Source organism: Colletotrichum siamense (assembly GCF_013390195.1).
Source record: "Colletotrichum siamense strain Cg363 chromosome Unknown KSG_Cg363_contig08, whole genome shotgun sequence".
NCBI lineage: Eukaryota > Fungi > Ascomycota > Sordariomycetes > Glomerellales > Glomerellaceae > Colletotrichum > Colletotrichum siamense.
In genome coordinates this window covers 214,130-236,536 of record NW_023501021.1, presented here as the reverse complement: position 1 = coordinate 236,536, position 22,407 = coordinate 214,130, and the positions used below count along the sequence as shown (strand labels likewise).

The window sequence follows — 22,407 nt, the reverse complement described above, 5'->3', positions numbered from 1 at the left end:
ATAAGTGCTTCAGGGAAGCTTACCGGTTGAAGCCAAAGGGGTACGGTGCCTTTCCATTGTCGACCGGTTGTGGATAGTCATTGGGCGGAAGCTGTCATTACCCTTCGGATACCAACAGTCAGTTGCCTGTTCAAACGCCACAAAACCTCATGCATTCTTCCGTGTTGCCGCTTCTGCCACCATCGTACCAGTTCCTGGCGGCTATTTACGTTGGAAGTCCCGTCGACTAAGTGACGGTGCGGCCCGGGAACATCTAGCCCCTACATAGTTACACTACAACCCCGCAGAACGAAGACGATGGGGCATGCAAGGGGGTCAGCTTTGGCCGCCCACATTGCTCAGGCAGTCCGGACCCAATACCAGCAAATCATTCCCGCAAGAACAAACGACGGCGTGGCGTCGACATGGAATGAAGGAGGCTTGATGATCCGACTAGTGGGAATGATGACCTTCGCTTTTACAGACAAATACGGTACACAGCCAGCCACTTTCGACGCCAGCCAGACAGGGGTCTGACACATCCACTAGGGCAGGCATGAGGTCTCGTTCAGCTCTTTATTCGACTCTAAAGCAAGAAATAGATAGCTTGCTACGGCATTCTATGGCTGGCAGCATATGCCCATGATCTGATAATGACTCGTCATAACCATGCGTAACAGTCTGTTGGCCTTACTTTCACGTAGATTGCGTCACGACTAATTCACAAACAACATTCACACAAGTTCTAGATCACGTTCTGCCCACTTAGTAAACAGGCAGGCAAGACATGTTTGGCCACAGACCAGCTAGTGGAGTTTTGCTATCCGAGCGGGTGGTGCAACCACACAACGACGACGACGAACGACGAACGACGACCGACGTGGACGAGGAGGTCGAGGACGATGGCGACGGTCACGATAGTAGCAATGAGAACGACGGGAACGATGGCAACAGATGCGATAACACATATACTATGATGTTAAAGATGATCAGATAGCCAAGTCGGAATCGAATAGTCGCCTACTAGTTATTGTTGCTATTTAAGCTCAACATACTTGAAGATTAAACAAACGCACGCTAGCACATAGCGACCTAGCAAAGAAGTGAACAACCGTCTGATATTATCAAGTAGTACACCAAGTTTAGCCCATACTATTAAGCCTTCTTGCACTGGTTGGCGGGCTTCTGGCCCTTAACTCCCTGGATGCAGTTGTTGGAGATATCAAGAATATCCTTCGAAACCAATTCAGTGCAAGCCGGGCCAAGAGCTCCCTCAAAGTTATTGCTCGTCAGGTTCAGGACTTGAACGTTCTTCAACTGACACAAAGCCTCCGGGACGGTTCCAGACAGGTTGTTGTTGCCGACGTCGAAAACCGTCAGGTTCTCAGTCTTGTACACCGTGGGGAGAGAGCCGGACAGGTTGTTTCCGAGGAGCAGGATCTCTTCCAGAGACTTGGCGTTGGCGACAGACTTCGGGAAGGTTCCGCTGAATTGGTTATTCGCCAGGGTGATGTACCGGGCCGGGGTCGATCCAATGGTGTCAGGAATGCTGCCAACGAACTTATTGTCGTTGAGGAAGATGACGTCCAGGTCCAGAGTGAACAGCTCGCGAGGAATAGACCCGGAGAATTCGTTGAAACGCAGGTCCAGGAAGGTGAGGTCGGCATTGAGAACGGCCTTGGGGAACGGCCCAGACAGCTTGTTGGAGCTGAGGTCAAGCTCATACAGCCACTTCAGCGCCGAAAGATCACTCGGAATTTGTCCAACAAACCCGTTGCTGTTGGCGTGAAAGAAGGTCAAGTCGGTGAGCTTGTCAAGAAAGCCATCCAGAGTCAACTTCTGGCCCTCGAACCCGAAGCCATTGAAGTCAATGCCAGCCAGAGCCTTCTGGCCCGTGTTTGGGTTGTTGTCGCAGCTGAAACCGTTGAACTTGCAGACGTCGTTACCGGTCCAGTTCTTGGTGATGCCCTGTGTGTCCGAGGTGATCCTCTGCTTGAAAGACTCAACCAAAAGCAGATCCCTGTGCAGGTGAGACTCGCCAGAGGCGGCCGGTGCGCCGAGCGCAGAGGTGAAAAGGAGTGACGAGAAAAAAAGAGTGAACGGCCCCATGTTGCCAATGATTTCCATAATGACTTCGGTAGTAAGAGAAGGATGCCACTGCTTGCGATCTGTGGGCAATACTTCCCGTATTATAGCCTCAAACTGACGGCATACACAGATGTCTTGTCATTCTCTCATTTGGGGATCTGATTGACACTCATTACACAAGGTTTTCGTGTTGAGGTGCAAATTGAGTCAGGACTTTAGCCCCCATTATTCCTAATTACCGTATTTCTCCGTTGTTTATTTAGACTTTGGCCACATGATTGCCATCCCACGAGTTCGCGTGGACGGGATCCACAAAGTAATTAACTAGTCAGTTGGCTCTCAGCACTGACAACAACGAGTGACAACGTGGTCTAGATCACGAACCTTTCGGGTTGCTCATCTTTCACCAAAGCGTAGAGATTTCACAGGCGAATATTGCCCTTGGCATGCAGTCTTCCCTTTTTTAAGTTCGGATCATGCGGAGAGTCGGATCTGTGTTTTTGAATGGTCGGGGCAACTATCTACCGCAAGTTCTGGCTTTCCAAAAGATAGTCTTCGGTCTCATATTAAGCAATGTCGGTCTTCTAAGCTAAGTTACAGGCAAAGGGCTACTCATTTCATTCTGAGAACCCTCTCCAGCTAGGCACGCATACTTGCGACACAAAATACTAGTTGGTCTTTCACAACAGGAAAAGTCTGAAAAGCACCCCATGAATGACTCTGCGAACTTCAATTAGTTAGATAGAATTGAGATATTTGAGACTATTGTAACATTGGCAGGGGTCAAAAAGAGACTGTTGCGTCTCAGTGTACTACATGATCCGACTTAAAAGTGACCCATGATGTTCCTGGGGGCGTATGGCTCCTCGAGATACTTGATCTCATCTTCCGTCAGAGTCTTCCCCCTCAGCTCACAAGCCTCATCGATTCTCTTGACAGAGTTGAACCCCGTCACGGGAATCGCGCCCTTGGACCTCACCCAGGCAAGTGCAACATGGCTCATGCTCCACCCCTTCTTCCCCGCGACCTCCTCAACCCTGCGAATGATCTCCTCATCAGCCTCCGTAAACGCGGGGCTCATGGGGCCCTTCATCTGCGACCGTATAGATTTGTCGTAGCCCAGCGGCCTCGCCAGCCTGCCGCCGAACAGCGGCGACCACGGCATGATGCCGACGCCCGTGTCGTTGCAGAATCTGTTCATCTCGCGCTCTTCCTCACGGTAGCAGAGGTTGTAGTAGTTCTGCATGGACACGAACTTGGTCCAGTTGTTCTTCTCCGCAACGAATTGCATGCGCGCAAATTGGGTCGCCCACATGGAGCTGGCGCCGATGTAAAGGATCTTCCCGGCTTGGACGAGGTCATGGAGAGCTTTCATGGTTTCTTCGATGGGTGTGGCGGGATCGACGCGGTGAATCTGGAAAAGGTCGATGTAAGTCGTGTCCAAGCGGGCAAGGGCGTCGTTGACAGCCTTGAAAATGGCGATGCGTGAAAGACCTGATCTGAGTTAGTTATCATTTTTCAAATCATCGTGGATTTCGAATCCATAAGCTCACCTCCTTGGTTGACGTAGTCCTTGCTTTGGTTCAGTTGCTGGGTAAAAGGGGGCGTGTGCATGCCGACCTCCTCGCCAACATGCAACGCGCACTTGGTCATGAGTACGATCTTCTCGCGGGGGATGTTGAACTTCTTGATCGCCTTGCCGATGACCTGTTCGCTGACTCCGTTCGAGTACATGTTGGCCGTGTCCCAGGTGGTGATGCCGCGATCATAGGCGGCCTTCAAGATCTCGAGGGACGGCTCCTCGTCAAGCACCCAGGAACCCCATTCTGAGGAGCCAAGAGACATTCCGCCGAGAATTGGGACTGAGACGCGGAGCCCAGAGTTTCCCATGTTGACGTATTCAACCTTGGTCGCGTCGAGGCTCTTTTGCAGAGTGGCGGGGAAAGCTGGCGCAGACATTTTGGTGATCGGTGGAGGTACTGAAGCAAGTGCTGAACTTCTCTGAATCGAATGTCCGGCTTGAATGGATGCGATGCTGTTGTTATGCTAGTTGGATTTCTGACGATAGACGCACATGATGCATCTTTAAAGACTCATTCATTGCTACGTAATGACTTCCATGTCCCTTAAAACCGGTGATGCAACTCAGAATCTCAAGACATTATGGCGTTTACATGGACCTGCGGTGGATTCAAGGGGAGATAATGGACATTAGAAGCCTCAAACTCCTTCGAAAAACCACGATCGTGTCAAAGGTAGGTGGTTGAGTCCGGACTTTGTCTTTGGCTGTGGATCGAGGCGAGTGAGACGCGTGGGACAGTCAAGCTCTTAAATCGGCGTGATGACGGACATTCGATGTGAATTGTACCGTATATTCACCCAGCTGGGGAAATCATGGGTCGCGGAGAGATAACGGACACTAAAGCACTTTCCGAGCCTTTTCAGGCTCGTTTAAAGACCCTGCAGAAGCCAGGCTTTTGGGACTTTGGTATGGGAATTTCAACCGTAGCGAGCAACCAAGTCCGCAAAGTCCGGAGCGCACGCTTAATCCCGGCCCCCACTTCGCCGAGCCGGTCGCGACGATCTTCCCCGCGGCATCCAACCAGCTGAAGTCATTTCAGCGACTAACTGCGGGAGCTGCCGCTACCTTACCCACAACGTGATGCAATCGTTAAAACATCGACTTGTCCCGATCGATGAAGTCCATGGAATTCGCGATTTCTTTCTCTCTGCTGTTTTGGCAGTCTCTATACGTTCCTGCAGCTTGGATACATGTACTAACGGAACGAGGCATGATCTCGTCCCTGTCGTCGCGTAAGCTACGCCGAGCTTGTTCTCCTGATCATAAGCAACTAAATTAAATTCCACGCCCACCCTTCGTAATCAAGATCTAAAGTCCAGGAAAGAAGCGAGAGCATATTCGGACGAAATCTGGGTATCGGTCGATCTGGCGCTGCCAGTAGAAAGGAGCAGAAACCGTCATCTCCCCAAGGATGGCGCATTTGTCTCCACCAATCATAACCAACCATTAGCATCAACGAGTACACTATTGCCCAAAAGGGGAAACAATACCTACTAGGGGCAATAATACCAGTCGGGCTGCTGACTTACCAGCATGAAGGCGAGACACACGGCCTTAAGTATCGCTCAAAGCGCGAGTAACTTCCTCTCCAACATGTCCCTCTTTAATGAAACAATCAACTTCGCGTGGAGATAAGACAGTTTGGACAATTGCCCTTTTTCATACAACGGTCGAAGCAACCATGGCCAGCTATACGAGTGCACAGAAAAGAGCATCATGGAACCATGATAAATACCAACCTCCCTGACTATGGCTGATGTCTTGATCAAAAGCCATCTTACTTCAATAGACAGACAAACTATCTGAAAGAACTTAAGTGTCTCACATCCTTTTCACTCCAAATCTCGGTCAAATCAACCACAATGGGTTTCTTCTACAGCCAACTCTTCGCCCGACTGCCTTACCCAACCGGCTCCTACGCTGGCAAAACCATCGTCATCACCGGCAGCAACGTCGGCCTCGGCAAGGAAGCAGCCCGCCACTACGTCCGCCTCGGCGCCAGCAAAATGATCCTCGCCGTACGCAACCTCAACAAGGGTACCGCAGCCAAAGACGACATCGAGTCCACCACCAACTGCGCCAAGGACGTCATCGAAGTCTGGCAGCTCGACATGTCCAGCTACGCCAGCGTGCAGAAGTTTGCGGCGCGCCTCTCTTCCGAGCTCGGCCGCGTCGACATCTTCCACGCCAACGCCGGCGTCGCGCACGTTGAGTACAAGCTGATGGAAGACAATGAGGGGCAAATCACCGTCAACGTCGTCTCCACGTTCCTCCTGGCGGCGCTCGTGATGCCCAAGATGAAGGAGACGGCAGCAAAGTACAACACCCGGCCGACGCTGATCATCACCACCTCGGAAACACACGCCTGGACGCCGTTCAACGAGCGCCACGCCCCCGAAGGCGGGATCTACGACGCTCTCAACGAGCAGGGCAAGAAAGATCCAAACAGCCTGTACTGGCCGTCGAAACTGCTCGAGGTCTTTGGCGTGCGGAGCATCGCGGAGCGGAACCCGGCGGCTGGGTGTCCGGTCACGGTCAATATGGTCAACCCGGGCTACTGCCGCTCCGAGCTGGTGCGCGAGCTGGATACGTGGGTTGTGTGGTTTTTGAACACCTTCATGGCGCGTAGCGCGGAGTATGGAAGCAGGACGTTGGTCCACGCCGGGTCTGCGGGGGTTGAGTCCCACGGAAAGTACCTGTCTGACTGCCAAATTGATGAACCGAGTGCGTTTGTGAGGAGCGCGGAGGGGAAGGTGACGCAGGATCGTGTTTGGGTGGAGCTGATGGGGAAGCTGGAGGCTATCAAGCCTGGCGTTACGCGAAACTTCTGATTGCCTAGATGATGATTCTTCATCAATTGTTTGTTCCTGTCTTTCTCAGCCCATCAGTTGCTTGGGCCAAAGAAAGGTTGTAGAAAACATCGGAGATGTGCTATCCGGACAATTAATGTCAAAGCAGCTAACGCCACCTTGACAACACGAAGTCGTAAGATGAGTTGAAATGGGAACGAAATGAAAACCATTTTTTGAATCCTGAATTCCGTTCAACGTGGTCCGGCAAAAACGGAAACATTTCGGAGCTTCAACCTAGACAGATCAGACTAAGACCTCCGTCGTATTACGTGGAGTTAAGAGCCGCTTATGGCCGGCCTTGCGTCGACCGCATCGCCAAGCAAGGCAAGCTACATGAGACCATCGGACCCGAAAGAGATCCTGGTTGCTGTGATCATAGTGTAATATTCCATCTGCACTTCTCCTCCAACTTATCAATACGTAACCTGGTACGCTAAGATGACCCCTGGGGCTGCTTCCGGGGTGGTATCAACAAAGGCAACTCGGACAGCAACGTTGACCGAACTGCGGATCTACTGCAAGCTTGTATGGAGATTGATGGTTTGCGGAGATAAACTCCGTGCTTGATGAGAAAGCGGTCTTGGATCTTGTTTCAACTTAGAGGTCCTGTATATGCTCGGAGTTGATCTGCCAACTCGCCTGACAGAATCTTTGCAAATAAAGACCCTCGCTCATCCTCGAGAGCCTGCAGCATCCAAGACGTTAAGATACATCCTTTTCTCCACACAACAAACCCAAACCAGTCTCAAATCGCACCAATGACCTCCCAAAAGCGCATCTTCATGACCGGAGCAAGCGGCCACATCGGCTCCGAGATCATCCGCCTAGCCCTCGCAGACGGCCACTCCATCCGCGCCCTCTCCCGCACCCCCGAAAGCGACACCAAACTCCGCTCCCTCGGCGCCGTCCCCGTCCGCGGCGACCTCACCTCCCTCGCCGTCTTGCGCACCGAGTCCGCCGCCGCAGACGTAGTCCTCCACCTCGCCACAGCCTACGTCTTCGGCGGCGCTCCGTACGAGTCCATCCGGCACATCGACTTCGCCGCCGTCGACGCCATCGCAGACGGCCTGGCTGGCACCGACAAGCCGCTGGTCGCCACCTCCGGCACCCTCATCGTCGCCGCCGACCCCGCGGGCGCGGAGACGGACGAGGCGTCGCCGATCGGGTCCAACGAGCTGCACACGCGCATGCTGACCGAGACGCACTCTCTAGGCCTCAAGAATAGGGGCATCCGCGTGATGGCGGTCCGCCTAGCGCCATTTGTCCACGGCCACGGCCGCAGCGGCGTGGCGCAGCTCATGGACATGGGCGCCAAGGCGGGTTGCATCACCGTCATCGATGGGGGCGGGAACCGGACCACCACGGTCCATGTCGACGACGCGGCGCGGTTGTATCTTCTTGCGGCAGAGAAGGGCAAGGTCGGGGATGTTTATAACGCGAGTGCGTCTACCGAGGTGACTCTGAGGGAGATGTCGGAGGCCATGGCGGAGGCTGTGTGCGTTCCTGTTAGAGACATCACGAAGGAGCAGGTGGAGAAGGAGTTCGGGCCTATGATGGCTTTCTTCCTGTCTGTCGAGAACCGTGCTTCCGGAGCGAAGGCGAGGAAGGAGCTGGGATGGGAACCGAAGGGCATGGGCGTTCTTGAGGACATTCGGCAGGGGTCTTACCAAGCTGTTGCCAAGGCCCTGAGGAAGTGCGAGAACTTTGCCTGTTAGCAGATCGCCCCGTGACTATTAATGATCCTGGGCAAAACAGCGTCAAGGGAAATGTGACAGTAGTCAAATGACAAAATCTTCTTCTTATTTTTCAAGGTGGGCTTGGCGAGCCAATTAGATCTATAACCTTTATTTCTGCCACCTCTTCTTTCCGGAGGAGGGCATCGTGTCGTCCCTCTATCGATGCAATGTAGCCGCTTTATCCCTGGGCGTGATTTATTCCGACCTGCTACGCTATGATTATCCGCGACATTTTTCAGCACATGTAACAAAACAGATGTCTTCTATCAAGACAAACGACGGGCTTGACAGGCTGGCCTGTCGAGGCTGAGGCTTTCGACTATGGGTCCGCTTCACCGTCCGTGCCGTCCTCTTCGCCGGTCCAGTCGTCGCTCTCAAGTCCGCGGTTGCGGATGGCCAGGGATCCTACCCATCCAAGCAGGGCGATGCCTCCAAAGATTCCCCAGGCCAGAGCTTCGCCTTTGGGGTGGACGCGTGTGGAAAGAGTGAACAGCGCGCCGGACACAAAAGGTCCGAAGCTGCGACCAGCGGCGGACAAGGTCTGGGCAATGCCGTTTAGTGTGCCCAGCGTGGCATGATTAGGGGCGCAGTTGGTAATCTACATTGTCAGCAAACGAGGGTCATGTTGGCTGGGGGGGGGGGGGGGGGGGGGGGGGGGGGGGCTTACTAGCAGCATCACACTGGACAACCCGCCGACTGCGCAGATATTCTTGATGATGAGAATGGCTCCCAGCTCAATGTACAGCCAAGTGGAGCCGGTGCCGACGCCAAAGTACGGTTCATCATCGAGGTATCCAATCCAAGGCATCAGAGCCATGCTGACGGCGAGTCCAAGCAGCGCAACACGATAGCTGCCCAGGTTTCCCAAACGGGCTTTGACAGGCTGGAACAGGAAAGCTTGAAAGACGATTGTGGCCACGCCAGCCAGACTCAGACTGACACCAATCTTGCTTGGGGGCAAACCGCGCCCTGTTGGGGGATCCGCGTCAGCGAAGATGGGGTACAAGCTGTTGTAGGAAATGTTGGACAACTGGAATACCAGATATGTCAACAGCACCAGAACCGTGTTGCGGTTCAAGATATGGCGCCAGGTTGCAAGGTCGCCTGGCGTTTTGGGATCGTCTCCAGCCTCGGAGCCTTCTTCGTCAGCGTGGGGAAGTAGCCCTTGGTCCTCCGTCGCGCCGTCTTCATCCTCGTCCTCTTCGTCGTCTGATGTGCTCACCGCGACCTGGGAACCGCGACGAGGCCAGCGGGCGGCCCAAGAGTTCCTCTTCGGTTGGCGTGATCCCTTGACCCACGACCATGCATTGCGAGCCCAGGCAGGAATCCAAGCAGCGTGATCGGGCTCCAAACTTTCCAGAGTCTCCTCAAACCAAATTCCGACGATAATCACACTGGTAAGAAGCAGTGCTGCGCTGAGCAGGTTTGGCGCAAGGTAGGGATACTTCTTGCCCAAGGTCCCTACCAACAGGCCTCCCAACGCAGGACCTGTAATACCACCCAGAGAGTAGATGACGGGCAGCCAAGTGAAAGCCCTGCTCTGGTTAGAACGATCCGTCACTTCACCCAGTACGGTAGGCACCACAGCAGCATTGCCGTTCAGCAAGCCCATGAAGACGTGGACCAGCACGATTTGCCAGTACGTCCTGCAGAAACCAAATGCGACGAAACAGCAGGTGAGCATGAAGGTGCCCATGATCATGACGGGTTTCCTCCCAACAACATCGGATAGATATCCCCACAACAAGTTCGTCGAGAGCTGGGCGAGGGCGAATGCCGAGGCGAGGATGCCGACGTACAGGCCAGTCTGGGAATCTGGAATGTCGGAGAAGGACTCGACCATCTGGGGCAGGTAGGGGCCGATGGAATTGAGGGCCGTCTGCTCGCTCAGGGACAGGAAGGCAAGGAGGGCCAGCTGGCGCACCGGCAAGGGAGTCTGCTCATGGTCATCGTCGGAGGCATTGGAGCCCGAGTCGGAGTGGTCAAAGAGCTCGGCGGATGACTGCTCGCGAGGAGTCTTTGGAGGAGGAGTCGGGAATGTGTGATAGGCATGGGTCGATTGGCGGCGCATTGTGACTTGTCGTCGACTTGATTCTATACTCGCCAAGGTGGGAATGGGAGCACCAGCGTGGAATGAGCCGGACGAGGCTGTGCGGGAAGCAGCCGCGGCGCCGGCAAGATTTGTGTGGACCATGGTTCGGAGGGATTAAGTCGCGCGTCGTGGCTTGAGGTTAGTCGTCGGGCGTGGGCTCACCTCGCGCAGCAGCAGAAGACGGATTGGGTCTGCTGGCGGTGACGTCGACGAACTGGTGCAGGCGGACACACGGTTGTCGTCGGTGGTAAACGGTCGGAGATCGGTGTTGGGTCGGTGGGAGATGCTGTATTGGGTGTAGGTAGCCGCCTGGTGCCTTGGTGGTTGGAGCTTGTCGCTTCTCGCTTGGTGCTCTCGGTGTGGGCGGCGGCGCGCTACCCCGCTGCCAGGGTCTCACGGTGATGGAATGCAGAATCGCAGCCTCCAGCGCATGGCTTCGAGATTCGACGGGGGTGCGAGGGTGCGCGGGTGGTCGATAAGAGGTATATATATGGGTTGCGATAGCACACTGGGCTAAGATTCGGCGCGGGCAGATCAAGTGTGCAACCCAGATATGCGGTAGAGGAGGCGCAGGAGGGTGGAGGGGAGAGAGGAGGGAGCGTGAGACCAGGCGCAAACGTCGCGAGCGAGGATAGACGACGGCGTGGTTGAGGTGCAGGTGGTGGTGGTGCAGGTGCAGAGGTGCAGGTCTGGTCTGGCGGCGCAGAGGTTGGTGGTGGTTTTCGATTGATGGGCGGCGGGAATTAGCTTCGGCTGGATGCGACGGGAGGTACTATCCGGCTGAAGGTACCTAGCACCTGCTGTTTTCTGCTGGGGAAAGCACAAATCACTGGTACTTGCCGTTGTCGCAGTCTGCCCACCAAAAAAGAAGGAGCACGGACCGGGGTGACCTCATTTTTTTTCACTCGTTTTTTTTTCCTCGTCATTTTTCTTCCTCGTCTCCTTCCTCTTCGCTTCGACGGGGCATGTGCTCCGTGCACTTCCTTCCCTTCTTCACATTGTTCTGTTCTGCGCAGTAAATGTGGGTGGCGGGGCGGGAACTCTGTGTTAAGCTTCCCGCGCTGACAGGTGCCTGGGCACTAACAGCCAATCATGACCATCGTTGAACACTGCGAAGAGCTCTCTGTACTGGAACCTCGTGCCCGCCTTTCCGATCACGCGCATATTGAGAGGTGCGATGACGTCCGCCCTCAAAATCAGGCGCCTGTCATTGGCCACACCGATCTGATCTCTGATCTGGCACTCGTCCCAGATCCTCCAACGGCCACCATCCCAATTCTAAGCCTTACTTAGTAAATTTGCCCATCCATCCCGTTCGCTGTCACCCCCAACTGTTCGCCGTCCTTGACATAGGCCAATCATTTGACCTCGCAGACCGCCGGGAACACGGCTAGACTGTTTCTAAAGAACGAGCCCTGTGACCACAGAGTGCTGGCAGAGCCGGACTCATACCATGCCATCGTCGCCCGCCACCACGAGACATCTGACTATGGGTTCGAAAACCTCCGAGACTAGGTCCATGCAGGGTCCGGCTGTTATCTCTGCTGCAACCAACTTGCAAGGCTGTGTGTGTGTTGGACGACCTTGCCGATATCCAGTGTCAGGTTGGTTGTCAATCACTTTTTGCTCGGTGCGTGCCGAAAGTGATCGACGAGACCGTTGGGGAAATACGAGATGAATGCTACTAGGCTGAGCGACGGGCCACGGTCACTCGACAGCGCAGACAGATAGGGCACGGCATCTGTCGTTACCTCTGTCAGAGAACTGATCATATCTCACCAGACATATCTGCCTTGCCAAACAAAGTCTCGTTCACATGGGGCCGTAGACTCAGGTTGAACATCCATCCGAGACAACCAAGTTTGCAGGTCGAGTAAACCCGTGCCAAGAGACTGTCGACCTTGTCATGAACGTGGAAGCCATGGTGGCTGCGACTATGAGTATATATAATCTCAGACAATCATCATCACACCTCACGAGTTCAGATGGAACAAACACCACATGGCAACACGCAAGACAAGCAGGTATCGGCCTGTATTCAACCGGAACCTCGTGCCTTCTTCATAACATCACCGAACCCCTCTGGAACACTTGAACAACACGCCCCGAGCTGTCCGTTCGCAATTTGCACCATTTCATGCCGAACCTGTCAGGGCTTGCGTCGTGTCTCCCCAACAATCTGAATGCCGAACATCAATGACATGCGGTAAGCAGCAGTCAGGAGAGAGCCCCGAGATCTTCCCCGCGAACCACACCTCCGGGATTCTTCAACCAACCACATCGTTGTCAAAACTCGGTGGCTCGGCCGACCTGCAGATGCATGGCCCCAGTGTCACAAACTTCTGGGTCGACAAAGACAAGGCTACCCCAATCCCAGGGTCCGCCGCTCCAACATGAAGGGTCGCAAACTCTTTGTGCCTTGCGGACAGCCCGGGAGACCGGGGAGGGGTGTCGTCGGTCGACGATCAGCCGAAAGACGATGACCCCCATGTGGACGCGTCTCGGCGCGGGAAGCGCCTCGCCTTCCTTTGGCAAGAGGCCGGCTTTCGGTCCTCGAGGCCCACTACCTACGCTCTTATGGACGGCAATTCAGCCGGTGAACCCGGCCTGAACTCTGGAAACAACTCACATGGCAGAAGACGCAATCGTTGGCTCATTCAATTCATTTTCATTTTCAGCATGGTATCATTACATCAATAGTAGACCCGCAAGAACTCGACCAGCGCCATCATGGCCATGGCCTGGCCGTACGGCATACTCGTCCGCGGGATGTCCTTGTAATGCTGCAGATCGTGCCCCATACCCGTGCCGAACGACGTGTTCAGCAGCTCGCCCTCGGGGCTGATGTTCTCCAGCACCGCCCTGACCGCCTTGATCGCCGTCTCCTCGTACTCCTTGCCAATGTATTTCTTGCGCTGCCCCTTGAGGATGCCGTACGCGAACCCGGCCGTGGCGCTGGCCTCGACGTACGAGCCCTCCGCCTCGGGCACGTCGAGCAGCGTCCTCCACAGCCCGCTCTCCGCCTGCAGCGGCACGAGCGCGTTGACCTGCGCGTCGAGCGTGTTGACGAGGTGCGCGCGCAGAGCGTCGTCGCGGCCGAGGTCGAGCAGCTCGATGAACTCGGGGATGACGATGGTCACCCAGCTGTTGCCGCGGGCCCAGCGGGCGCGCGCAAAGTTGTGGCCGCCCTCATGGAAGGTCCAGCCGTGGAAGAAGAGCCCCGTCGGCGCGTCGAAGAGGTACTGCAGGTGGATGAGGAACTGCTTCTTGGCCTCCTCGACGTAGTGCGGGCGGTTGAGCACGAGGCCGATCTTGGCGAGCGGCATGACGGTCATCATCAGCGTGTCGTCCCACAGCTGCTGGTCGTTGACCTCGAGGTAGGTGATGTGCTGCATGCCGCCGTACTTTGTGCGCGGCAGGTCGTGGTAGGCCCACTCGGCCCAGCTCTCGAGCCAGGGGCGGTACGTCTCGTTGCCCGTCTTCTCGTAGACGTAGGCGAGCGTCAGGAAGACGGCCATGGTGTTGATGTTCTTGCCCTTGTGGCCCTCGTCGAAGCGGTTGCGGAACCAGTCCTCGATGGTCTTGAGGCACTCGTCGTCGCCCGTCAGCTCGTAGTACTTCCAGATGCCGTACAGGCCGATGCCGTGCGTCCACTCCCAGTCGTTCCAGCCCTTGGTGTCGATGATGCGGCCGTCGGCCAGCGTCATGAGGAACTCGCCCGTCGTGTCCTTGATGTTCACCAGCTCGTGGATGAGCTGCTTGACCTGCTTGTGGACATCGGCGGACTTGACGCCGTGAAGCTCGGCGGGCATTTTGGCGGTTTTGGGGGGTGTTGTATTAAACGGCAAGTTTCAATGGCTTGCTGTTCAATGAGTTAGTGACCGAGTTTCGGGTTCTCAAAGTGAGGCGGGGTAGCTCCGATCGCCGGCCAAAGACGGTTGGAACGTGGTCTTCCCTCAATTGTGACTTACCTTGGGAAAATCCGAATCACAGGAAGTGCAGTGTCGAGGGTTTCACGCAGCGACCGGCCTGGTTTCCGTTCCGTTTGGCGAAGAATGACGACAGTGGATAAGTGTGAATACGACACGCGATGACACCAGCTCTCTTCTTTAACGCTGGCCGCAGAAACCCTTATGAAGTGGCAGGGCTTCGGCGAAATGACCAAAATGCACAGCAGGTGTCAGGGGTACGTGGACGAAGAGAGCCGGGGGCACAAACGCGTTCGGCGTGATGCAGGCCGAGGTGTATAAAGGCCAAGACTTTTAAAAGATGCGCCGTCCTGTGCTTGCGGTCTTCGCTGGTCTCGAGAACCCCACTGCCCAATGTGCCATGAGGCTAGAAAGACGCACGAGGGATCCCACGAGGCATGGCATCCAGCTGTTATTCCCGTGGATTGGTTGGCTGGGTATATCCCGCTGTAATGATGCAGTAGGAAATGCTGAGGGACGGTTGAGGTTTGGGTTGGGTGAACCGGGGCCGACCCACTTCGGGTGGCCACCGACGCTGCGACTCGGCTCCATCTCGGGTCCTCCTCCCCCGCGCCCCGGCCTGGTTACCCCGCGCCGGTGGAGTCTTCCCCGATTTTCTCGTCGTCGTTTGCGGTTTGGCCTCGAGGTCGTCCTCTTTCCTGACTGGCGCGACTTTCCTAACCTGCGCAGACCGCACTGGATGACCCCTGTGTGGCCCTCGCCCGGTACGAGGCTCGCCGGCGGCCAATCATCCACAGCCCCTGTTTTTTCACTCACGCGGCCTGGGGTTTGGGGAAGTCATCTCCGCACTCACGTCTGCGGTGAAAAGATGGAGAGAGTCTGGAGAGAGAGAGGGAGACGGAGGAGATTTGAGGGGAAACAGCGGGCTTCCCCCCATTTCCCCCAGGTTGCGGTTGCGGAGAGAGACGGGAGTCTCCAGCACTTCTGATGACCAAAGCGATATGCACAACTCGACCCGACTCAAGCACAATTCCAACGCGGAGTCGAGCGGAGTGTGGTCGAGCGAACTAGACCGAATAAATCCACTGGACAAGGTGCTAATGTGCTTTAATTGCAATTCCGGAACTCTGGTCATCCTCGCGATGCTTAAACCGTGTTCGCTGGAAACCCGCCCCCAACACAGCATAGCCCTACATCACACAGAACCAAAGAATCAGTAACAAGTACCTTATCCATGGGCCTCCAAGAACGCCTATTCGATTTCCTTCATGTCATTCTTGATTTGCAACGATATAGAAAACATCACAGCACATGGAATCACTGCACTGTCTCCAATTACTAACATCCGTGCCTGTCGCTCCTGTCGTTCACCTCCATTTCTCCCAGCCCCCAAAGCCCCTGGCTCAGTCCCCAGCCAGTTGCCATAGCTCTCGCATTCCCATGTGACCTATCACCAAGTTCTATCCAGCCGTCAAGAAATGACAGCAATATGCGGCTTAACACTGACCTGCCAAGAAAGCACTCCGAGGCAGCCGCACGCTCCATCAAGCTTTTCCAAGACGAAGGGCGCGGGCATTCGCCGACGCTAGAGACACCTTTCAGGCTCAACCCGCCCTGATCCCATCACCGTCGCGCCCCTCCCCTCATACCAAGCCAATCCCATCCCCTGTCGATGACACCCCCCAAAAGCCGAGCCGACTCGCCAGATTTACATCTGCCCAGAGGTCTTCCCCTTGCCCTTCCGTTCAGTGCCGTAGACCGCCCGTCTTGGCAAAGAGCCTCTCTCCAACAGTCTCGTTCTCTCCTCGGTGAAGAAAACCCGATTCAAGTGAGACATCTCAACGCAGAGTCTGCGACTGGCGACAAGATCCAAACACAGAAGCCGCAGACGCTCTGTTACCAGGATTGCCTCGCCACCCATGCAACGCGCAGCCAGAAACAAAAACTAGCCGTGTCCACCGTCTGAACCATGCCTTGAGCAATGCGCTCACGCCCGCCGTCACCCCGTACCAACCCCGTGGACCCCCAGTCCCCATATCAGCCGGCTCCCCAACCAACCCCAAACTTGACTCGTGCCGTCCTACCCATAGTTGATGGGTACCGTTGTGCAAGCCTCCTGTCCAATCTGCGGCCTATTTCCGTCTCTCGTTCTCCAGATAGTAGGAGTTTGGGGAGGTCCAAAGGGGCGTGTGAGACTCAGACCACGCCTCGTCGCCCATCTCGGTCGAATGATGCCCCAAGTGAGCCCACCTCTCTCCTTCATCCTGTTGGCTGTCGCGAGTTCCTGGCCCAGGCATCCTCGAATCGCAGACGTCCCTTCTCCCCGGGCTTCGTGGGGGTTCCTGTTCGCTCTCGTCGTCCCTTTTCGCGGGGGACCGAACCATCTCCACTGGGGAACACGCGCCTCCCAACAGGAAATCTTGGGGTAAGAATGAGGAGAGAGTGAGGGTTAGATCCGGGGTTTGACAGGCGACCCGAATAAGAAAAGGCGATATCCAAGGCCAGGCACACTCATCACCTCATACTCCACCCGGATCTGCTCTTATATAGAACTGGGTAGCATCCGTCCCGTCTGGACTTTCTTGCCCAGGTCACTCACTTTCTTCCTCCTTCTGAGAGTGTGACTTCAAGGCCTTCAGAGAAGCCATCGGAGCTTTGAACCTCATATCGGCGCTTAAGTGCAGTCGTTCTCACCATACACATCATCACAACATGGCCTCCCAAGAAGTGACCGACGCCCCAGGGGCCAAGACCACCCTCACCGAACTCGAACGCACAACCTCGTACGAGAAGGCGCAAGCAACCCGCCTCGAAAATGTCGACAACGAACTCTCGCAGTATATCGGCGGCGACATCACCGTCTCCAAGGAGCGCAGCGACGAGCTCCGCAAGAAGATCGACCGCCGCATCCTCCTCGTCATGATCTGCACATACTTCCTCCAGGCCATCGACAAGGGCACAATGTCCTTCGCCTCCGTCATGGGACTGCAGAAGGACACCGGCCTTGTGGGACAGCAGTTCTCCTGGCTCACGACCTGTATCTACATCGTAAGTCTCGACCGTATTACACTGCAGCTAACTCTTGGGCCATAACCACAGCCACCACCACAAACAAGACTGAACGAGCTAACAACCATCCCAGGCCATCTTGTTCGTAGAATGGCCGCAGAATTACTTGATCGCCCGTCTCCCCATCGCTAAATACCTCTCATTCTCCATCATCGCATGGGGCGCCGTCCTCGCCTGCCACGCCGCCTGCACAAACTTCACCGGCCTCGTCGTCGTCCGCACTCTCCTGGGTATCTTCGAGTCCGCCTGCCAGCCCGCCTTCGTCATCCTCTCCTCGCTGTGGTACCGCCGCGAGGAGCAGGCCTCCCGCGTGACGTACTGGTACATGATGAACGGCGCCCAGCAGATCGTCGGCGGTCTCCTCGCATACTGCTTCACCCACATCAAGACCGGGCCCCTCAAGTCCTGGCAGTGGCTGTTCCTCGTCTACGGCGTCATCTCCGTCATCTTTGGCGTCTTCGTCCTCTTCTGGATGCCCGACTCCCCCATGCGCGCCAAGTGCTTCACCGAGCAGGAGAAGAGGGAGATGGTCGAGCGTGTGAGGGATAACCAGACCGGTATCCAGAACAAGAAGTTCAAGCGTGAGCAGGCTGTCGAGGCCCTCACAGATCCCCAGGTCTGGGGGTACGCCCTCATCGCGCTGTGCACCACCCTGCCCACCTCTGGCCTCGGCGCCTTTGCCAACATCATCATCATGAGCTTCGGCTTCAGCACCCTCGAGGTCCAGCTGCTCGCCATGGTTCTCGGTTTCTACATCATCTTTGTGCTCCTCGGATCCGTCTGGTTGGTCAAGAAGACGGGTCAGAACCTCTACGTCATGCTCGGCTTCTGCGTCCCGTAAGTCCCCTGCCCCTAAACCACATGTCGCAGAGAAACACCTACTAACCAGACATTCAGCTCCGTCGTCGGCACCGTCCTCCTCATGACCCTCCCCAACAAGACCTTCTCACAGCACATCGGCCTCCTCATCTGCTACTACATCACTCTCTCCTTCTGGTCCGCCCAGACCCTCGCGCTCTCCCTCATCTCGCGCAACATCGCCGGCCAGACCAAGAAGCAGATCGCCGTCGCCCTCAACTTCATCATCTGGGCCACCGGCAACGCCATCGGGCCCCAGGTCTTCCTCAGCTGGAACGCCCCGCGCTACTTCATCGCCTTCGCGACCCACCTCGGCTGCTACGCCCTGCTCATCCTCATCATCATCGGGCTGAGGATCCACCTCACGAGGCAGAACAAGAAGAGGGACGAGATGGCCGCCTCGGGCGTCGCGGAGGCGTCCCCCGACTACACCGCTCATGCGTTTGAGGACATGACGGATAAGGAGAATTTGTCGTTCCGTTATGTGTTCTAAGAGGTTGTATGTTAGCGTTTAATTGTAGAGTCGGTGATGAGATTTGACTAAAGTGTCATGACTTCAATATTCAATCTGTCTCCGGAGTAATGTGCTGCTTCTGTGTCAATTATTTATTAACTTGCTGAAGAACCCGGCTTATGTTACTTTTGACGGCTGTGATACCAGCAGGCAAGAATTACAATAAGCCCGACGACAGAGATGAGGTGACAACTGCGGCTGCGACGGTTAAGGTAATAGAGATAACTAGGATAGGAGAACTATGTACCGTGGCAACGAGAACCTCAACGTCACTCAGATGACCAGAAGCCTTATTTCAAATCTTGCCATCGAAACGGAGTCGGAGTTCGTTGCGCCTTACAAAGTCCGCCGGGCGATACTGCTGACGCAAGCTCTGGCAGCCTGAAAAAACTCCGCGGAACATCTCGTAGAGTGCTTACTCGTCAACTTCAGCACCTCAAATTCTAGAACTTTCGTAACAACACGTCTATCAGCAATTTTAGCCAGGAGATATCGTGCAGATGAAAGGAGATGAAGTCAAACCCCAACGATGTAGTTCTTTAAGCCTCCTCTTGGCATCTCCAACGCCAAGCGCAATATTTGGGGTAACAATTCATCCCACTCAAGGGTCGCCTCTAGACCAGGGCACCTCATCCCGTGTGACCCCCATGTTTCCCCTCTACTAATCTATTTTGCACTTCTTCGTCTTTGATCCCTACGGCCTTGGCCAGCTTCAACCTGCGGACCAAGAGGGGCGCATAGCAGGGCTGTAACCTCCGCGCGTTCAAATCAGGATGAAGGAGCCGTTTGAATCGTGTTGCCTGATCCGGCTCGCAATCCCTGTCTCGGCACCGCCTGGTTGGATGAGCTGTCAAAGTAAAGGATCCGGGACGCCGACGGATCGCCGGTGGGGCCGGAACCCGGCGACGGTGGATTTGGTCGGTCCGCTCCCGCCCCGTTGGTAAAGCGGGCGCAGGTTCAAAGACCGCCGGAACGTCCAGTTTCTGGATTGCAAAGGGAAATTACGCCAGAAACAAAAAGACTCCAATTGAAACCTCTTATCTACCGCTATGGAAATCCGAGGACTTGCCAGAAGCCCTGTGTCCAGCCCAAACCCATCCCATCGTGAAAGACCATGAAAGGAAAATGCCGTAGACGAAACATGAGAAAGAGAATAGACCATGATTGAAATCGTCGTGAGACGGAGAGGTGTAAGATGCCAATGCGACGCTGATGCTCGCTCCCCCGATGCCGATGCTGATGCTGATGCCGATGTCGCTCGAAGAAAAGAATGCCTGTCGCTCGCTATCATCCCATGCTGCAAGGTAAGATACCTGTAAAATGCGCCGCCGCCTATACTCATACACCAATCATCACCGTCGCCGTCATTTCTTATCCCCGAGCCCGCACATGCGCCACCACCTGCGCGGCGCCGAGCCTGCCTCTAGTACCAGACCGGATCGACGGCCCAGTGCCTGAGCATGGCACTCAAGGCCTTGTTCCATTCGTACACGAAGCACGCCTTGAGCTGTTCCGCCTCCTCCGCCGAAGGCTCGCGGCCTCCCCACATCTCAGGCTTCACGGCCTCAACGCCGGCGTATCCGTCAACTAGGCCACTGCGAGTGCGCGTCAGCCCCGAAAGATCTCGGGAAAAATCATCTAGATGCATGCGTGCGAGGTCCACGTACTCTTCCTGGATCTTGGTCAAGCAGAGCCAGGCCAGGTTCCAGCTCTTGTTCGAGTTCGGGTCGCTGCGCACGCGGACGTGAGCGTCGTAGAGGATGTCGCTGCAGATCGGGTAGCTGCGCGTCATCCCTCGCAGCTCGCTCAGGAGCTGGTTGCTGTTGACGTAGTAGTCCCAGGCCGCCGTCATGGGGCCCTGGAAGGCGACGGCGTCCTCTTCGTTCTCGCAGGTCGCGGCCACGCGCTCGATCCGGCAGAGCTCTGTGAGGGTGTTTACCCGGTGGGTTTCGAGCGACTCGATGAGCTGCTGGACGGAGCGCTGTAAGGTTCTGTCAGTATGGTATCTGGGATGCAGCGATCATGAAGAAGCTTGGGTTCTGTACGAGGTAGAAGGGAGGGAGCGATGAGTAGGGACAGGACGGGGCGATAGTACAAAGAAGAGGCCTTCACTAACTTGGACCGCCCTTGGCTTCTTGCTACTCTTGGAGCTGCGGTGGCTGGATGAACCTCCTGAACGACCGGAACGTGACGACGACATTATTGGTGATGTGCGGGAAGAATGCGACTTCTGAGTGACACGGGATGATGAAAAAGAAGACAGGATGTCTTGAACTGTGAATTCGGCGTCTTCGAGGGGGTCGTTGACTTCAGTGTTGTTGGTGTGTCTGCTGGTGATGCTGCTGCTTCGAGACCAGGACTTGAAGTCGGGCGAGCTCGATGATATATCCAGCTCCGATGCTTCTTCGGATGTCGGGCTCATCACGGCAGGCGTTCAGCTCCAAGAAGCTGTTCAGAGGGTGTTCAGATCGTCCAAAAGAGGCAGCCAGGGGTCTTTCCGGCTAACGAAGCTCTATGCCGAGTGACGTCGGTACTTAGAGAAGATTGCAGATAGCCGCCAGAATGGTAAGATTGGTGTCTGCAGTCAGGAGAGTGATGTCCGGAGCGAAGGTCAACGGAGAGAGCGTATGACGATGATGTGAACATGCATTCGCAGAGCCACCCTTGAGCTTCAGTCAGAAGTGAGAGGTTCATGCGTGAGTAACACCGAGAGGTTGTCATGCAATGAATGCCAAGGTGGCTGATTATGGATATCAGAGACACTCTGTATGGTCAAATATATGGTGATTATGATTGTTTGAGAACAAAAAGATGACAGTTTAAACATAACAACACACGTCCGTGGTCAACGGAAGACGGGAGCGGGAAGTCTAAGCCACACGTGTCCACCCCTAACACCGCGCCAGTCGTGGGAGTGTGAACTCCGAGGCTCTAAACGTGGGATACATGACAGTCCAAAGTCTGTGTAACGGGGCTGGGGATGGGGCTGATTGATGGCTCCCGAAGGTAGAGGTCGTCGAGGTCGAGCCACGAGCTAAGACGGGCTTGGACGAGGAGTACCCAAACGGGTGGCCAGCAGCCCTCCGACCCCTTGCCGACGCCGTCCCAGAAAACCGGCTGTGGGTAGATTGTAGTGAGTTCTGAGCATGTTCGGATGTCGAGTTCGGGACGGCAAGGGGGTGCGGCCTCTGTGGAGCGATGGGAGAGAAGAAGCAATTCAAGCCAATGATTGGCAGGAGCAGGACCGGTGCTCGGCCGAATACATGCTTACAAAGGAAACATATTTTTGTCTTTGCGGGTTTCTAGGAGTCACCCTGGACAATGACGATGAGATCGTGGTCGTGCGAAACCCAGCTGCCGGGACGGGTGGGCAGCCATGATGCACGTCCTGGGATGTGACAGACCGTGTGCAAGGGTGTGCGATGCAGCCCTACAGGCAGATGTTACGATGGCTCATAGTTGATAGGGTGCTCCGGGACGAGGTCAGCACGAAACAGCTCGTCGTTGGGTCCCGAGTGAAAGGCGATGCGCATAGGTGAGATTTTAGCGGGTGGTCAAGTCCGTGGCATGGCGCGCAACGGTCGCTCAAGACCAGCCATCTTCAGACTCTGATTGATCCAAACACTTTGGAGATGTATGCAGGTGGATGTGGACATTGCGGATTAGGTGGCCGGTGTAGGACGCACTGCACTGCAGCAAGACCAGACC

At 55.5% G+C, this 22,407-nt stretch overlaps 9 protein-coding genes across 9 annotated transcripts; 4 read left to right on the top strand and 5 right to left on the bottom strand.

The window, feature by feature from the left end:
- Positions 1-1,134: 1,134 nt before the first annotated feature.
- CGCS363_v011681 (Uncharacterized protein) lies at positions 1,135-2,088 on the bottom strand (the record flags this gene model as incomplete). The annotated part of the gene is made up of 1 exon (XM_036643530.1): positions 1,135-2,088. The coding sequence occupies one exon, from the start codon at positions 2,086-2,088 to the stop codon at positions 1,135-1,137; it is 954 nt and encodes a 317-aa protein (XP_036490657.1).
- An 805-nt stretch (positions 2,089-2,893) lies between these two features.
- dtxS3-0 (Aldo-keto reductase dtxS3) lies at positions 2,894-4,026 on the bottom strand (the record flags this gene model as incomplete). Its single annotated transcript, XM_036643529.1, has 2 exons — positions 2,894-3,561; positions 3,621-4,026. 2 exons carry the CDS (start codon positions 4,024-4,026, stop codon positions 2,894-2,896), a joined length of 1,074 nt encoding a protein of 357 aa, XP_036490656.1.
- Positions 4,027-5,511: 1,485 nt separating this feature from the next.
- Positions 5,512-6,480, top strand: atnD-0 (Short chain dehydrogenase atnD; the record flags this gene model as incomplete). The annotated part of the gene is made up of 1 exon (XM_036643528.1): positions 5,512-6,480. One exon carries the CDS (start codon positions 5,512-5,514, stop codon positions 6,478-6,480), a length of 969 nt encoding a protein of 322 aa, XP_036490150.1.
- Positions 6,481-7,259: 779 nt separating this feature from the next.
- On the top strand, positions 7,260-8,216 carry CGCS363_v011678 (Uncharacterized protein; the record flags this gene model as incomplete). Its single annotated transcript, XM_036643527.1, has 1 exon — positions 7,260-8,216. The coding sequence occupies one exon, from the start codon at positions 7,260-7,262 to the stop codon at positions 8,214-8,216; it is 957 nt and encodes a 318-aa protein (XP_036490413.1).
- A 340-nt stretch (positions 8,217-8,556) lies between these two features.
- CGCS363_v011677 (uncharacterized protein) lies at positions 8,557-10,308 on the bottom strand (the record flags this gene model as incomplete). The annotated part of the gene is made up of 2 exons (XM_036643526.1): positions 8,557-8,835; positions 8,905-10,308. 2 exons carry the CDS (start codon positions 10,306-10,308, stop codon positions 8,557-8,559), a joined length of 1,683 nt encoding a protein of 560 aa, XP_036490151.1.
- A 1,113-nt stretch (positions 10,309-11,421) lies between these two features.
- CGCS363_v011676 (uncharacterized protein) lies at positions 11,422-11,844 on the top strand (the record flags this gene model as incomplete). Its single annotated transcript, XM_036643525.1, has 3 exons — positions 11,422-11,501; positions 11,582-11,621; positions 11,704-11,844. The coding sequence occupies 3 exons, from the start codon at positions 11,422-11,424 to the stop codon at positions 11,842-11,844; spliced, it is 261 nt and encodes an 86-aa protein (XP_036490916.1).
- Positions 11,845-13,022: 1,178 nt separating this feature from the next.
- On the bottom strand, positions 13,023-14,141 carry yesR (Unsaturated rhamnogalacturonyl hydrolase YesR; the record flags this gene model as incomplete). Its single annotated transcript, XM_036643524.1, has 1 exon — positions 13,023-14,141. The coding sequence occupies one exon, from the start codon at positions 14,139-14,141 to the stop codon at positions 13,023-13,025; it is 1,119 nt and encodes a 372-aa protein (XP_036490917.1).
- A 2,829-nt stretch (positions 14,142-16,970) lies between these two features.
- On the top strand, positions 16,971-18,678 carry CGCS363_v011674 (Thiamine pathway transporter THI73; the record flags this gene model as incomplete). The annotated part of the gene is made up of 3 exons (XM_036643523.1): positions 16,971-17,306; positions 17,401-18,164; positions 18,225-18,678. The coding sequence occupies 3 exons, from the start codon at positions 16,971-16,973 to the stop codon at positions 18,676-18,678; spliced, it is 1,554 nt and encodes a 517-aa protein (XP_036490918.1).
- Positions 18,679-20,122: 1,444 nt separating this feature from the next.
- CGCS363_v011673 (uncharacterized protein) lies at positions 20,123-21,121 on the bottom strand (the record flags this gene model as incomplete). Its single annotated transcript, XM_036643522.1, has 3 exons — positions 20,123-20,294; positions 20,367-20,680; positions 20,975-21,121. 3 exons carry the CDS (start codon positions 21,119-21,121, stop codon positions 20,123-20,125), a joined length of 633 nt encoding a protein of 210 aa, XP_036490919.1.
- Between the last annotated feature and the right edge of the window lie 1,286 nt (positions 21,122-22,407).